Source organism: Gekko japonicus, unplaced genomic scaffold (genome assembly GCF_001447785.1).
Source record: "Gekko japonicus isolate JY-2015 unplaced genomic scaffold, Gekko_japonicus_V1.1 scaffold443, whole genome shotgun sequence".
In the NCBI taxonomy this organism is placed as follows: Eukaryota; Metazoa; Chordata; class Lepidosauria; order Squamata; family Gekkonidae; genus Gekko; species Gekko japonicus.
In genome coordinates this window covers 640,450-657,718 of record NW_015172565.1, presented here as the reverse complement: position 1 = coordinate 657,718, position 17,269 = coordinate 640,450, and the positions used below count along the sequence as shown (strand labels likewise).

General features: G+C 43.5%; 2 protein-coding genes across 2 annotated transcripts in view; both read right to left on the bottom strand.

The window, feature by feature from the left end:
• Positions 1-4,111: 4,111 nt before the first annotated feature.
• Positions 4,112-8,964, bottom strand: LOC107118911 (chromosome unknown open reading frame, human C7orf49). The gene is made up of 4 exons (XM_015421313.1): positions 8,745-8,964; positions 7,316-7,437; positions 6,089-6,155; positions 4,112-5,721 (listed from the first exon to the last, which is right to left on the bottom strand). The coding sequence occupies exons 2-4, from the start codon at positions 7,435-7,437 to the stop codon at positions 5,485-5,487; spliced, it is 426 nt and encodes a 141-aa protein (XP_015276799.1). The 5' UTR covers positions 8,745-8,964; the 3' UTR covers positions 4,112-5,484.
• Positions 8,965-12,014: 3,050 nt separating this feature from the next.
• Positions 12,015-17,269, bottom strand: part of WDR91 (WD repeat domain 91) — a 29,649-nt gene continuing 24,394 nt past the window's right edge. The window contains exons 13-15 of the mRNA XM_015421310.1: positions 13,900-14,012; positions 13,399-13,596; positions 12,015-12,522 (exon numbers count right to left, since the gene is read on the bottom strand). Of these exons, the coding sequence (XP_015276796.1) occupies positions 12,358-12,522; positions 13,399-13,596; positions 13,900-14,012 (476 nt within the window). The 3' untranslated portion in view covers positions 12,015-12,357. The remainder of the gene's footprint in view (positions 12,523-13,398; positions 13,597-13,899; positions 14,013-17,269) is intronic.

Below are 17,269 nucleotides of genomic sequence, written 5' to 3'. Positions count from 1 at the left end.
GTTTCCCCAAACTGAAACAGTTCCAGAAAATTGGGGTGGGGAGACTTTTACCTGTTGGATGAACCCACTGTTTCAGCTCATGAAAACAGTGCTGGTGCAAAGCATAAGTCCCTTCACCACATGCACACCGCAGTCCTGATCCAAGTTGGAAAACGTGTGTATGGGAATCACTTCTCTTCCACAGGGTGGGTATTCCTGACTCAACCTACAATACTCTGCAATGTGCAAGATAGTGAATAGGAAACGTCTCAGCGTCTACATCACAACATTTCTCATTTCACCTAGCAAGAGCATCCATACAACTTGTTTAAATATTATTTTCTTACACTAATAACAGCCTAGGAGGGGCCTCATCAAGTTGAAGAAAAGCATTTTTTTTAAAAAAATACAAGGCTCAAAATATAAGCTTCCAGGGGTCCTGATCTGTTTGCTAGGTACAGCTTTTCATAGGATGGGAGAAGCAGCACAGGTTAAATACTTCCCTTCTGCACAGATGTCCTCATGTTACATTGAATATGGCAACACACATTAAATGATAGTCTTACTGGGACAAAGTGTATCCACAAAGCACAGCTGCTCCCTGACAAATAATACTTTAATGTTTTGCTAGAATCAGGGTTCTAAGCAGACTAACTGCAGATACCCTACTCTTTACAGGCTAGTCATTCTATGCCAGATCAACAAAATGTAGCACAAGAGTTGCATCACAGTCAAGGATGTTGCTGAAATTATGCACCTGCATGTACTGAAATGTATCTACAGCCAAAACAGTTTAAAAAACACAGCACCACCGACAGCAGGGTTACAGCCTTCCAAATACTGTTCACGCTTCTCATAAGACGTACTTATCGTTGCCATAGAATGTAGTATGCTGTTCCTACAAAAGGCACTATAGGCTTCATTTTGAAGCTCAAAAATATTTTCAGCAATGTAGCAATTTTACTGTGCCAAAGTTAGCAGGACTAGCATTAACTAGTGACCAGGAATTTCCCACACCCATTATTTCCTGTTTCCAAGTAAGATTGCAACAAAACTCTTGACTGTAATATATCTCGGCACTGTCATAGGTGTATGCATCAAAGTGGGCAGCCATGTTGGTCTGAAACAATGAAACAGAGTGACCAGTGGTACCTTTTAAGACCAACAAGGTTTTATTCGCTTGAGCTCTTGTGTGCACGCACACTTCATCAGATGATGAAATGGAATTACAGATCATACTTGTATATATACTAGTTGGCATGTTAAATTAGCATGCAAAATAGGGAAGTGTTTTGGTTGGTTGGTTTTTTTGGCCCCCCGAAGGGGAATTTTTTATTTGCATTTCTATAAAACTACAACAGAAATTGGGGAGGGAGAATCTACCATCTATAGGAGAAAGTAAAAAGAACCTAACTAAAAACCCAAGAATGGAGGTTTTACAATGCTTAAAACATAGTTATTACTCTTATACAGTTACTTTCAAACATGAAGAGTGCCCACCAATCATTGCTTCTGCTGACAAAACCAGCTTATCTGACTGAACAGAGAGTAATTCCAAAGCTATAACACACATAATCACAGCCCTTAAGAAAAAATTAGCATCTCCACGCTTTACTTCCCCCCCCCATAGGCAAGATCTTTAAAAACAATGTTCCCTCAGTAAGAACATTACAACACGTTTTTCTTCTTCCGTCTTCGGTGTATCTTCTTTCTTCAATTATCTTTTAGTTTTTATAAGTCCGGATCTGTCCATTCATGATATAAACCAAGTTTCTTTTTTCCAGGGACATCTTCACTTCCTTAAACGTCGTAGATCAAAAGAGCCTTTCCTTTTGTTGCATTAACAACACGCTCATTGGAGATTCCAACCTTTCTCTTAGCAAGCAGATCTTGTAAAGTTGGGGTAGCGAGCCCTTTACTCCAGAAAACCGCTTTTCGATCAGTTTGCCAATCCAGCCACAAAGAACTAAACTTTAGTCTCCTTACCATTCATACGTCTCTATGATCAATGTACTGTCCCTTTAAAAGTGTAGCTGCTTTTAGTACAGACCCAGGTCGCTTCTCGCTTTAGCCACCAGAGGGCCCACAATTCACTTTAAAGACAAAGTCTATGACCTAACTTTCCACTGTTCTCCTTCCTGAACATTGATCCCGCCTCCCTCTTCGCCTCTCGTCGCCATCTTTTGGGGATGTTTACATCAGCCGAGAAAGAATGCCGAAGTCTCGAAGGTCTGTTTAAATGCTCAGCTTTCTTTCAGAAAAACTCTCCGATACAGTCCATCGCCACAATTTGATCAGTCCCTCCATCCTTGCTTTCGCATTTGCTTAAAACGTTGGGAGATAGGGCGTCCCCTCCCCCCTCCATTTATACGCTTATAGTAGAGGGACTTCACTTCTAGGCTTTAGTGTCTCGTTTCAACGGCAACTCACTCATCAATCCTTGAATCGATCCACCAGGTCCTAAGACGGCCCCTGGGATCACTCCAGGCAGAGAAAATCGCTAAACCTCCAAATGCTTGTCCCAGTGGTCGCTTCTAATCCAGTACTGGGAATCAGGGCAGGACCTTCAGGGCAGAAAGTAGCCCCCCTGTACCGGCTGCCGGCTGGAGGTAGGGCTCTCCGAAGCCCCCTGGCTAGAAGCCCATTGTCTATAGGCTCCATGGGGGAGTGTGCACAATCACGCTCCCTCCTAATCCCTGATTCATGGCACACACCATCGTTTAAAGCGCCAAAACCGGAAGTCAATAGTGAAGTGTTTTTTAACAGATAAAAAGAATGACAAGCTTGGTTTCTGGTTATCATATGTTTATCATAAGTGTATGCAGTTCACCTGATCAAAGTACTTTAACATCAAGGTCCACTTCGCTGGATACAGATCCACATTTAATCCACATAAAATATTCAAGTACCTCAACATTTATTAAAACCATTTATTTTTGTTGCATTTTTTTAAAAAATCAGCACCTTATGTAAATATTAAAGAACATTATCTTTAATTCTAGCTGTGAGTGGTTGCAATAGCTAGTCAATTTACTGAACAAAGGTTATCAGACATTGACACACAACCCCCAGCACATTTCCTGTTCTTTGGTTAAAAAATAAATAAATAAACAATAAAAAACACATTATGCCCAGGGAAAAGCACTCGGCCTTCTACTGTTGCAATCTGTCCCACCCCTGCTAGAGGTGATGCATGATTTTGGGCATTTATCGGGCCTGAAAATAAATAAGACCAAGACAAAAATACTAACGAAAAATTGTGGCCCAGCCCTAGAGAGAAAACTGCAAGAAATAACCGATTTTGGTTTAGAAAAGAACGTGAAATATCTTGGGATAAACATTACGAATAGAACAAGTACATTGATACCAGGTAATTACGATACGCTCTTGATACAGGTTAAAAAGGATTTAGAAAATTGGTCCAAGCTTCAATTGTCTCTTATGGGGAAAGTGGCAGTGATTAAAATGGCTATACTTCCCAGGATACTATTCCTGTTTCAAAACATCCCAGTACTCAATAATTACAAGTTTATAAAAATTATGGATAAGTTAACATCAGATTTTATTTGGGGGGGGAAAAAACCCAGAATAAAGATTTATTCTTTACAAGAAAAAACAAAGAAGGGCGGATTGGCAGTGCCGAATTGGCGACTATACTATCAGGCCGCGGCACTGACATGGTTACGTGAATGGATTTTGCTCAGAAATCAGAGGATTTTAAGCCTAGAAGGCCACAACCTAATGGCAGGGTGGCACTATTTTTTAAGCGTAGGAACAGAAAAACATTCCTACTTTTGTCAACACCGAATCAGAGTCTGTTTAATAAAAATATGGAAGGAAATTAAAACTAACTACTATGACAAAAAACCAAGATGGGTTGCCCCCCTGGAGGCTATCTCATTACCAACTTTGATGACGGAAACCCGAACTTTAAGTTACGAAGTCTTACTAAACAAGAATAATCAACTAAAATCACAGGAGGCCTTGCAAGCCCAACAGGTCAAACTAACATGGTGGGAAAGAATCCAATTAACATCTAAATATAACAAAGATATTCAAACAGGGATAAATAAAAACTTTACAGTACTAGATAAAATTTTATTGGGTCCAGAAGTAAAAATGATAGGCAAAATATACGCCTTTCTATTAGAAAATAGACCACAAGATAAAAATAAGAAAACACCCCTGACAAAATGGAATAATAATATAGGGAAAATAATTGACCCACGAAAATGGGATGGGATATGGAAAAATATGAGACAACTAAAGGCGGTATCACTAAAAGAAAACCTGTTTAAGATCTGTCATCGCTGGTACTTAACCCCTGCTAGATTGGCCAAATTTTACCCCGGTAGTAACAATAAATGCTGGAAATGTAAAGCACAAATTGGGTCGTTTTTCCATGTTTGGTGGTCCTGCGATGCGGTAAAGAAATACTGGAAAGAGGTACATCAGGTGATCACCCAGGCAACAAAGTTGCAAATAACACTGGACCCTGAAATATTTTTATTAAATATTCTACCCGAGAGTTGGGAAAAAAAAGATAAACACGTCCTGACAAATTTGTTAGCAGCAGCTAGAATCGTATTAGCCAGTTACTGGAAAAGAGATGAAATTCCGGATAGACTAGATTTTATAAACAAAGCAATTGAGGTGATAGAAATGGACAATCTAACACAAAAACTCCACGGAAGGAAAAACTCTGTATTTTCAGCTATGTGGTCAAATGTTTATGATTGGATCGATAAGAATGTATAAGAACATACAAGATAATTTGATTGTAATCATAATTGATATATATAGATTTTTGTTAAGCTTTAAGGATCATTTTAATGTGCAGTATGGTGGGTTTATGGGGATCACGGGTGTTGGATGTACCACTACTTATACTTTAATAAAAAACTATTAAAAAAAAAAAAAAATTAAGTTGCCAAATCACATGAGAAACTTATAATTTTAAAATAATTATCACGCTGGGGAGAAATTGCTTTCTGCAACAGGATGAAAGCCATAACTGTTGGATTTCCTTCCACTCCAGAGCCCTTCAAGGAACAGCCTGCTTTTGAGGCTGGGGTCTGGCATGCCTAGAATGAAGGCAGAAGGGCCTAGTAGGATAAGTGGAGCTGGGAGCAGGGCAGGTGGGGAAACGGGGCCAGGGGAGCCCCAAGATTGTCAGAGAGATGCTGTACACTGAGGAGCTGGAGAGCGACACGCTGAGCGTTTGGCTGCAACACAGACTCTGGCTTGAAGCGGGGCAGCTTGAGATGGGACCTTGAGCAAAAACTTACAGCTCTTTCTCACAATGCAACACAAGCAAGACTGCATGTAAGAAACATCTGTTGTCCTTACTCTTTAGTAATACAGTTCAGTTATTAAAATCCAAATAAGCAGCATGCTCAGAGAACCTGGAAAGATATATGGTTATGACATCGTGCTGTAGCCCCAAGATGGCCCTCATGTCTCAGAACACCCTTAATTGCCAGAGAAATGTGTTAAGCTTGGAAATTACGTAAAGAAAATCTCCCTGACATATTTTAAAGCGTCATCGTCATCTGATTTAGTTTTTTCATTGTAGGCCGAAGCTTCCAACTTGTTTGGAGTCTTGGATCCTGTCCCAGGGCTCTGGGCTCCTGCGCCATCACTTCCACTCACTGAAGTCCACGGAGGATCTGGCAGTACTTGCTGGGGCGCTTGGGCTTCATCCTCAGATGATGTGACCCCCACTTCCCTGCCCTTGCATTTCTAATAAAGTAAACACACACATGCATGTTAAATAATGGCATTTCTCATTTGCTCCGTCCAGCCAGGAAATGGTAGGAGATATAATTGCACATTGTGAAAGGTGAGACAGCTGAGAGAGTGACATCCACCATACTGGTTACCATTTTAAAAATTCCCTCGGTGGCTGGGGGAAACACACTGTATTTGGCAACAGAGCGGTGGAACAGCAAAAGGAACTTCCAGACAAACAGTAGCCACCACAGGGAGATAGGGGGGGGGAAGCAAGTAGCCAGGAGTCAGCACTGCGACAGAATGAGAATGGTGTAAGCCGCTTTGAGTCCCCACTGTGGAGAAAGGAGGACTAAGAATGAAACAAATAGATGCTCACCCCAGCCAGAATGCAAAGAGCTGCATCTACCAGCTCTGCTTCATTCATACAATAGACAGTTTCAGTCCTGCAGAGAGAAAAATCACATGGTGAAGCCCGGAGTACATGATGAGTGAGGGAAAATTTGGCTGCTGCAGGCAGAAAACAGCAAGTAGGAGAATGTCGAATTTCCCATATTCCCTCCTTTATCCCTCCTAGTCAGATACAATCACTGTAACTAGTGCTTGGAAAGAAAGGTAAAGATCAGCTGAAATAGATTTATTCATTATTTTTAGTGCCTTCCAACTCTGTCCTTAACTAGGGCTCCATTCCTGTCGCCTATTATTCTTCCATGCTCCACTGTATTGAACCTTCTGCACAACAAAAATCCACTTCCGATCATTTTTCCTGGCCCTGAAACTAGGGCAAAGAACATCCGGCACACAACCCTGATTTCACCTGCTTAGGCTCCAAAACCTGCTTTCCATAGCCAAACATCCACAACTGTACACCAGCCCTGCGATGAGGAAGGAGGGAAATTTGCTGTTTTCACTGTCTGAGATGACCTACGCTGTACTGGAAAGAGTGAAGGTACTGAGATTAAGTTCAAAACCAGCAGCATATAACAAACATTATCTTTTATCATCATGTATTTTAAGACAGTAACTGGTGGGGGGGATAATTAATGAAAACAGGAGGAAACACAATTACGACCTTAGTGGTCAAAATGAGATCAACAATGCCATCCTAGGCAGAATTATACCCTTCCAGGTCAGTGGGCTTAGTAATTGCTTAGGATGGCACTGGAAATCATCAAAAATGTCATGAATTACAAGCACTGACCCACAACCCGTCAATATGATTCAAAAGGGCACCTAACCTCTAACACTAGTCGGCACCTTTCCCCCCCTGATTCTGTTTAGTGTACCCATTGCCAGGGGATGGGTATAGTCTTCTGGTAGTGCCTGAAAAGCCATACCTTTGCTTCAGGTGAGGGAATACTTCCCAGACCTGTTGAGGATGGAAATAACCAGTTTTCTTCACTACTATTCCATCCTGCTCTAAAGCTTGCCTTTTCCAAAAGTTCCCTGATGTTACGTCACTCCCACCCATCTGGAGCTCCACCGTTCAGAGGACACTAGGAAGGTTAAGTAGCAACTGTCCTCACACAATAGTTCATTGCAGACTGTATTTTTCAAGCCTACATGCAAGCAGCAGGGCTGAACAGCTTAAATGAATTACCCTTACCTTGGCCAAACTTTTTTCCTTCTTTTTCTCCTCACTTCTGCCCACTTTCGCGCAGGCTCAGCTGTGCTCTGTGTCATCCATGCTGGGAGGACCCGCTTCTTTCCTACTTCAGAAGTTTCCATCTCCCATTCAAGAAAAAATAAACAAGGGTAATTTTAAGATAGTTTGGCAGGATTGCTCTAGGTGCAGCCATGGCTTTGTGCTCTCTCTTTCGGTGTTTTGTATGGCTGTTTTTGTTTGAGTTACTACACGCTGCTTGACGAATAGTATCTACAGCCGGCAGGAGCTTCTAATGCTGGGAATGCAGATGGTTGTGAATGGTTGTGTGAGTGTATATGAGTATGGTTCACCGAAATGATTGCATCTTTAATTTCATTGTATTATGTACAATTACAATAAAGTATATTATTATATTATTACTAATTGGGCATATCACAGGGCAGGGACTGGTTGCATCTTCACATATTCTTAATTCCCTTTCATATTCACAATCCGAGTGAGCTGGGAAAGAATTGTCCTGCTGTCTTAGAATACATGTATTGCTAGAGCAGAGATTTGAATCCATGTTTCAGTGCAGAATGCAGAAGTGGCAATGAGCACAGACCAATCCACAAGAAAGGGGTAAACTCATATACACACTAGAAGTATGTGGGGGGGTGGGGTAGGCTGCTTAGCTTTCAGTGATTATAGACTGCGGCTGTGGTTTTACTGCAGAAGCAGAGGTAAGATGTGTGTCTGTGTAGCTTGTTTACTCTCTTGAGTACAACCTATGATGCTTTCAAAGCGCTGTAATGAAACAGCGTTTATGTAAGTTATAGAATCATAATTGTATGGGATTTCCAGGGTCATCTAGTCCAACCCCCTGTGTAGTGCAGGACATTCACAAATACCTCCCCGCCACACACACACACCCAGTGACCCTGTTCCATGCCCTGAAGATGACAAAAAACCTCCAGGATCCCCGACCAAACTGGCCTGGAGAAAACCCGCTTCCTGACCCCAAAGTGGTGATCAGCATTTCCCTGGGCGTCTAAGAAAAGGCCACGAGAACTAAGCACTGATGCAACACTTCCTGCCTCCCTCCTCTCATGATATGTTCTTGCTCCTTTAAGAACTCGGAGAAAGAAATCCAACAACCTCTCACCACTATCTGAGAATTTCTGCTGGTCAGGAAGCATTTAAAAATACAGGGCACCTGCGGGAGGGAGCATGAACCCGAACAAGAAAGCAGTCATTTTTGTCTAGCTTGTTTGACTGTTTGAGACGCTCGGCTTGTGCAGCTTTCCTGGAGGGCAACATCAGGTGGATTTTAGGCTGATCTACCGAAACCATCCTTATACCCTGGAGCGGCACGCGCTCCAGCTCTTGCCAAGCAAGACACCTCGTCGCGACAAAAACCTTAAGACGGAGCCTCTCGGGGGTTACTTACTTCGCCCGGGCATCAAGAGCCGCGGCACCCGCCCGCTAGTTCCCTTGCAGGAGACCGCGAACTTGGGCGGCAGAAAGGCCTTTCGCCTCAAAACCCCCACCACGGACACGCACACAGAGAGAGAAAGAGACTAAGAGACTAAGCTTCAGCCCCGCAAACGCTCGGCTCAGAGCTCCTGCAGAGAAAGCACAACCCGGAAGAGAAGCGGAGCCATGTTCGCTAAGAGCAGCCTCCTTCCGTGCATGGAAAACAACTGGCTCCACCTCGCCCTGTCTCCATTGGCTGGCGGCGAAGCTTCAAAGGGACAATAGAAACGAATCCCTCGCCCCCCAATCGACTCGCTCTGCGGCTGCCAGTGCGGTCGTCGAGTCGCTTAAACTCTCCTGGAAACAAGAAGCAAACAAATAAACTTTAAAAAATTAAAAATTGCTGAACGCAAGTATCTCGCTGAAGCCACTCCCTTCAAGAGGCCAAAAGCGAAGGTATGCCCCTTCGAGAGCTCAGCTGGTAGAGCGGAGGACTGTAGGAAGCGAAAAGGCCAAAAGCAAAGAGAAACAACGAGTAGCCTTTAGAGCAACACGATGTAGGTTAAGTTTCGTTGATGGAGCAAGTGAGGAACTGAGGCAAAATCATAATAATGTTCTCTAGCGTCTTCCCAGGATCTTTTTCATTTCGTCAAAATATCCCTTTCTTTAACAACTAAGTCCCGGGATTCCAACAGTAGACAGAAAAAAAATGTAGGTAGCCCTGTTGGTCCATAGCAAAATTTCAAAAGTAAAAGTCATGTGTAACATCGTTATATGAGGGGCAAAATACTACACCATTGTACAAGATTATGAGCTCCACAGAACTCTTCATCAAGCCAGAGGTTTTTTTTAAAGGGGGGGGGGGGGGGAGTGTGGTCACAATAGTGTAATCACTGTGCAATTGTCAAGAGCTTTATTCTGTGCATACTGCCAATATACCCTGGTGAGTAAATCACTCCTGTTCATTTCATTCTATTTGCCCCTACTCATATGAATAATCTTAATGTGGAAATCACTACTGAGGCAACAACTGTGGTTTACAGAGTGATTTATGGGTCTGTCTTTTCATGTGTTTTAGCTACTTGCTGTTTATAGTTTGTTACTGTAATTAAATTACTGTAAGCCATCTCAGGCATATTAGACTACATATGCACTTTTCAATGAATAACGCTGTTTGCTGGCTGCTGAGACTGTTACCTTAATATCTCCCTGTGAATCTAGCCCATGAAAGTGTTCCCTATCCTAAAAACATGCCTGCAAACCTAGATACACACTTTGTTGTTCACAGCTACTCCCTTTACTGGATATTTTTGTAATAATGCAGCAAATTTGCAAACTGCAAATCTTACCATTTCAAAGGGCTGCCTTGTTCACTTCTGGCCTTAACTATAGGAATTAACTGAGCTAACAAATCTCAGTAGTAGTGCAAGCATGCCCTTGAAACTGTATTCTTAGATAAAAGGGATTTTGAGACAAACTGCTTTACTAGGAGGACAAGACAGGAGTCTAGCGATACCTTAAAAGACTGACAATCTGTATCTTATATTCTAATAGCAAAGTCAGAATATCTTCAGAAACTTAAATCTAGTGACTGGACTGACTGACAATCTGTATCTTATATTCTAATAGCAAAGTCAGAATATCTTCAGAAACTTAAATCTAGTGACTGGAGCTGTGAATGGGGCAAGACAGATCTTTCTGCAAACCTGAAAAAGGCTGTTTGCAGAAAAATGTGAAATCTAAACATGATTTTTTTAAAAAGTCTGTAGCTTTAAAAAACAGATTCCCTCAGTGGCTGTTGCTAGGTAACCACCGTATCCCAAGCTTGGTTCTGTCAGTAAAAAGCAGAGGAAAGGGGCAGCACCCTTGCCAGGCCTATTTTGGCCTTTGGGGGCAGGCCTGACAAGGGTTGCCAGCTCCAGGTTGGGAAATTTCTAGAGATTTTATTGTGAAGTCTGAGGACGACAGGGTTTGGGGAAGCGAGAGGTCTCAGCTAGATATAATGCAGGTGAGAGGCTGGGAGAGTGATGGGGCAGAAAGAGTGATGAAGTGGGCAGGCATAAAGAAAAAGAGTGATGAGGGGGCAGAAAGAGAAAGTTACATGGAGAGAAAGAAAAGGGGTGGCAGAAGGGAGAAAGAGTGAGAGAGGGGATATGGGAGAGGGAAGGAAGCAAAGGTGGGGGGAATAGAATAAACTGCCATTCAAGTTTCTTGCTGGTCTCCACTTGTTCCAGTACAAATTTCTGTGTCAGAGTTCACTATCAGATATTTAGGAGTGTATGTCCACCAGAATAATGCCTTTATATTCACAACAGGAAGGGAAGAGTTGGTATTTATACCCTGATTTTGTCTACTTTAAGGAGTCTCAAAGCAGCTTAAAATTTCCTTCCTTTCCTCTTCCCACAACAGGCATCTTTTGAGGTAGGTGGTGCTGAGAGAGTTCTGAGGGAACTGTGACTGGCCCAAGGTCACCCAGCAGGCTTCATGTAGAGGAGTGGAGAATCAAACCCGGTTCTCCAGATTAGAGTCCATTGCTCTTACACCACACTGGCCAGGGGTGGGGGTGGGGAATACGTTACAGAGACTGTTATTGTTAGTCTCCAAGGTTCCACTGGTACATGGTTTCTACATATTAACATGGCTACCCATAGGTACTTTCTTTATGGACTAGGTTTACTTAGAGCAATGGAAGTGACCTTTGGCTGTTTTACACTGCATACACACTGTTACCTTTCAAAAGAATAAATTGCTTTTTTAAAAAGACCTGGCTAATACAATCCCCCCCACCCCCGCATTTGGACTTCTTAATTTTATTTGCTAGAGAGAACTAAATTCAGGTAGTAGTCCCACAACAGAGGCAGCCTGCTTGCTATTGCAGGATGGAAGATCCACTTGACAAAGAAGGAAATCAGGTCACTGGAACTGGATTATGATTTCTGTAAACTCTAAGGGGTTCCTAACATATGCACAACCATAGAGCAACGGAGCATTTTCACCCTGCCTTTGCAGTTGCTACATGTCACATACAAAGGCAACAAATTGCCTCTGGAGAAGTCACAAGCCTTCAGAATTTCCTCAGTAGATGGAAGTGAAACAATGGGCTATTCATCAGAGCCCCCAGACAAACTGTTTCCTAAAGCTACAGAAGCAACACACACACACACACACACACACAACACAAATGCAATTTGAACATCTTTTACTAAGAAATGCAGAAGCAGAATACTGTTAGGATTTGCACAGCCAGTTCTTCTCAGCAGTCTGCCTCCCACCCTGGCACAATCCTGGAGATTTATGGCTGTCTGCTGCTGGGATGCCCAGGAAGAGAAGGGGCGGGTCCTCCCTGGAAGGGGCTTGGATATCAGTGCACATCTGCTAAGAGCATAATTAGTTTAGGGCAGCTGCTGCAACTTGAAGTGTCCTAACTGGCAGTGGTTTGGCATCAGCTGGCAAGACATTGCTAACCTAGAGGAGAACGTAACGCTAAGAGAAGTGGTCATAGTTCTCTCCTCCCCAGTGTAGCTTGGGTCTAAATGGTTAATACTGATCTCAAAAAAAAAAAGGTTTTCCCATCGCCACAGTTCTGTTTAAGACTTCTGCGCCAGTAAAGTGGTTAGTTTGATTTTCCCATCCATGGAGGCAGTGAGGCAGGTTCCGCAATCCATAGCTGTGCACCAGTCCACCGTGACCACTGGGGCTCTGTGTCCTCCCAGGGAGAGGCAGCTTTCCAGCACCTTCTCATTGCTATTCAGCTGCAAGAGAAAAGAAAATACAAAGTGAGGAACCCTTTCCCCCCCTGCAGAAATTGCCTATACATTCAGAAATACAGCACCATCGAGCCTTGTTTTGACTAGAGGAGTGGGAGACAGTAAACACACATGAAGCTGACTTAGCCTGAGTCAGACCCTTGGACTATCTGGTGGAATGAGCTCCCAGATGAGATCCGGGCTCTGCGGGACCTAGTACAGTTCCGCAGGGCCTGCAAGACGGAGCTCTTCCGCCAGGCTTTTGAATAGGAGCTGCCACCATCACTGTTCCACCAACGCCCTATGATTTCCGCATATTGCCATCCTGATGTGGGCATCATTGGAGGGAACGGGACGTCTTTTAGGGGACGGTAGGGCAGTGGGATATGCACTGCCGTAGTTGTCTAGCTACGTTACTGAGAACGCCATCTTGCTCTTAAAAATCTTAACATCTGGAATCGAATAGAGGAGCACCAAAATTGTTTTAGGATGTTATTTAACTGTTCGTTAATTGTCTATGTGTAATTTAACATTTTATATTGTTTTATTGTTTTATCTGGCATTATGCCCTGTTAGCCGCCTTGAGCCTGTGGGGAGGGCGGGATAGAAATCTAAATAATAAATAAATAAATATAAATAAAACTGTTATCTACCACACTTGAGAAAAGACATTAGTATCATCATGAGGCTCACAAATGACATACAGTATGCAAAAAATGGGGAGGAAACCCAGCTCTGTTGAAGCAGGGGAAGCCACAATTTGGCACACGCTTGTAGAGAACATAGCCAATATGCCTGCCCTTTAACTTCAGCCTCTCTTCAAAACGGCTGAGCTTGCATATGCTATGGTACTTCTGGATCACTTTCTCCAGCCTCTGTTACCTTGTAGATGACCCCCCCAGAAGAAGAACAGGTCAGCATGTAGTTTCCCTCGGAGTCAAATGCAAAGAGCCTCCCATGTGGGACCTGAACTTGCTTGTAGCCGCTGTAGCCAGACAACACAAAAGGGCCGGTGGCGTCTCTGGGGAGGCCGTATTCGGAGACTTTGGAACCACTTTTGTGAATATTCCACTGGATAAACTGGGTACAATGGGGGAGATGGAAAGATTCTGGTCAGATGCAAAAGAAATACACATGGCCTTTGTCCTGTTCTGTAGGGACACTGATAGTGACAGAAGCAAGAACAACTCACACAATGTCAGAGAAATGCATCCAGTGGATATTTCCCCCTCCCTTTCACTCAGGCCATCAGCACCTTTCTTTGGGGCCCACCCAACCACTTTCCCATTGGAGCTCATGAAGCCACAGTATTCCACTAAGTCACTTCTGCATGACATCCGTACTGCAATACCCAGTTCCCAGGGACTCTCTCCCACAGCATACCTTCCCATCTTCTCCAATGCTGTAAACAGCATTCTCATCATAGCTGAATTCAACAGAGTAAACCTCTCCATCATGGGCCTTCCAACTCATGGCACATTCGTGTTGCTGCATATCTGGGAAAAAGAAAGACAGATTTATTTATTTTGAATACTGGCTACAATAGAAAGCTCAGAAGAGGGATACATTTTTTCCTGCTTCTGTTAGCAATAGGGAATGGAACAGAAACTGCCAAGCACTGGAAACCATTCATCACTTCATTTTGTTTTTTAAGGATTTCTTAGCTATCTTCCTGTAATTCGTCACTGCCCTGAGATGCAGAGATTTCAGCTGGCGCTGACTGCACATTTCAGAACCTACCCCATGGACAGGAACTCACTTTTTAAAGCTATCTTCCTGTAATTCAAGGTCACTGCCTTGAGACGCAGATTATGGCTGGCGCTGACGGCACATTTCTGAATCTGCCCGGTGGCCAGGAACTCTATTATTTCAAAGGAGAGCTGGTTTTACCAGGATGCACCTGCCACCAAATCTCACACTCCTGCAGAGCAGCCATGGACAGATACAACACACAACACAGTCTTCCAAAAAGAAGCCGTTCCTGTATATCAGGCCCAAGGAAGGAGTTCAGCTAGATATATATAAACACAAAGCTACCTTTGTCAGACACACTCCACGTCTGACGAAGGGAGCTTTTGACCCTCAAAACCTGAATACCTTGAAACTCTGGTTGGTCTCTAAGGTGCTGCTGGACTCAAATCTAGCTGTTCTGCTGCAGACCGACATGGCTGCCTTCTGAAGATATATACAAGGTACACACACACACACACACACACACACACACATATATATATATACTCCATACAAGGCTCCATACAAGAGAGTACCAGAAAAAGATCTACTTCTGCTTCATTGACTATGCTAAAGCCTTTGACTGTGTGGATCACAACAAACTATGGCAGGTCCTTAAAGAGATGGGAGTACCAGACCACCTCACATGTCTCTTGAGAAACCTGTATAAGGGTCAAGAAGCGACAGTTAGAACCGGATATGGAACAACTGATTGGTTTAGCATAGGAAAAGGAGTACGGCAAGGATGGGTACTTCTTCACCCAAAGAGTGATTAACACTTGGAATTCACTGCCACAGGAGGTGGCAGCAGCTACAAGCATGGACGGCTTCAAGAGGGAATTAGATAAGCATATGGAGCAGAGGTCCATCAGTGGTTATTAGCCACAAGGTATAGATAGGGGCTCTGGGGCAAGGGATGCTCTGACATCTTGGGGCTTGGGGGGGGGGGTCAACAGTGGGAGGGCTTCTAATGTCCTATATATATGCAGAGTACATCATGCGAAATGCTGGCCTAGATGAATCACAAGCGGGAATTAAGATTGCTGGGGAAAAGATCAACAACCTCAGATATGCAGACGATACCACTCTGATGGCAGAAAGTGAAGAGGACCTCAAGAGCCTCTTGCTCAGGGTAAAAGAGGAGAGCGCAAAAGTGGGCTTGAAGCTCAACATCAAAAAAACTAAGATCATGGCATCCGGCCCCATCACTCCTTGGCAAATAGAAGGGGAAGTCGTGGAAGTGGTGACAGACTTCACGTTCCTGGGATCCCAGATCACCGCAGACTGTGACTGCAGCCATGAAATTAAAAGACGCCTGCTCCTTGGGAGGAAAGCGATGGCGAACCTAAACAGCATGATAAAAAGTAGAGACATCACCCTGCCAACAAAAGTCCGCATGGTCAAACCAATGGTATTCCCAGTAGTCAGGTATGGCTGCGAGAGTTGGACTATAAGGAAGGCCGAGCGCCAAAGAATAGATTCTTCTGAATTATGGTGCTGGAGAAGACTCTTGAGACTGTTGAGAGTCCCTTGGACTGTAAAAAGATCAAATCAGTCAATCCTAAAAGAAATCAACCCTGACTGTTCCCTGGAAGGCCAGATAATGAAAGTGAAGCTCAAATACTTTGGCCACCAAATGAGAAGGGAGCACTCACTGCAGAAGACCCTGATGCTGGGAAAGATTGAAGGTCAAAGAAGACGGGGACGGCAAAGGATGAGATGGTTAGACAGTGTCATAGATGCAACAAACATGAAATTGAGCAGACTTCAGAGGACGGCGGAAGACAGGAAGACCTGGCGTGATCTGGTCCATGGGGTCGCGAAGAGTCGGACACGACTGTGCGACTGAACAACAACAACACACACACACACACACACACACACACACACACATACTCCATACAAGGCTCTTCAAGTGATTAGGGAGTATGAATTCTTCCAACAGGTAACACTAAGTTTAAGGGAACAGATTAGTTCCTATTCTTTTGTAAGCTCTGGTTCCATTTCCAGAAAGTCATTACTCTGTCTTCAGAGATACTGTCAGGGTTTTTAACTTTAACTACTTTTCAAGTCCCCCCACCCACCCATTGTCAAGTGCCAAGGATATCTTTAGCAAGTGAGTACACAGAAACCTTCATACGTGGTTTGCAGCTGCACAGGAATGTCTGCAGCCTGGGGTGAAGAGGGCATCAAGGAGTCTTTAGTAACAAGAACGGGCTCCCCCCGCCTGCTCCTTCCACCCTCCTGCCTAGCTCCAGTCACTCTCACTGACCTGCTCAGTCACACAGCATGAAAGAGCCAGGTCACACTAATGCCCCTTTCCCACTTCTCTGGAAGACTTGGCATGCCAAGGAGCTGCTATGCCGAAAGGCAGTGGCTGTGCACGGGTAAGAGGAAGGTAACAAGGCCTGTCAGACTGTTTGAGGCAGGCACTGAAGTAGTGAGTGCCAAGCAGCAACTTCCTCCTCACAATCTCCTGCCTCCCTTCCGCTCAATCCCACTGACCCACACAAATAAAAATTTCAAAAAATTTTTAAGTCGTTGGGGGGGGGGGGGGGCACACACACCTTTTTTTTTCTTCTTTTTTTTTGAAAACATGGACATTTGAGGAACAATCAAAATATATGCAATTCTTACTGTCCTATCAAACCTAATTTTACTTTCTAACAACATGAAATGCATAATGTATAACTCAACTTAGCATATAAAATTGCAATATTTGAAACATTTATGGAATTTCAAAGTTATATATCCCTTAGTTTTGTATAAGCAAAATTCAAGTACACCCAATAGTGGAGAGAAAACTACAAGCTGATGTACCCAATGCTATCTTTGCATGTTTACCTTAAGTTTTGCTATCTAAATAGAGAAAGCTAAGTTGTCAATGAAAATTTCAGTTTTCATGGGGCTCTGATGCAGTTTTTACCCTTATTCTTTTATATATATATATATATCTAATAGCAAAAGGCGCCCCCTGCGTTTGGATACCTACATCCGCGCATCGGGGGCACCTGGGGGGGAG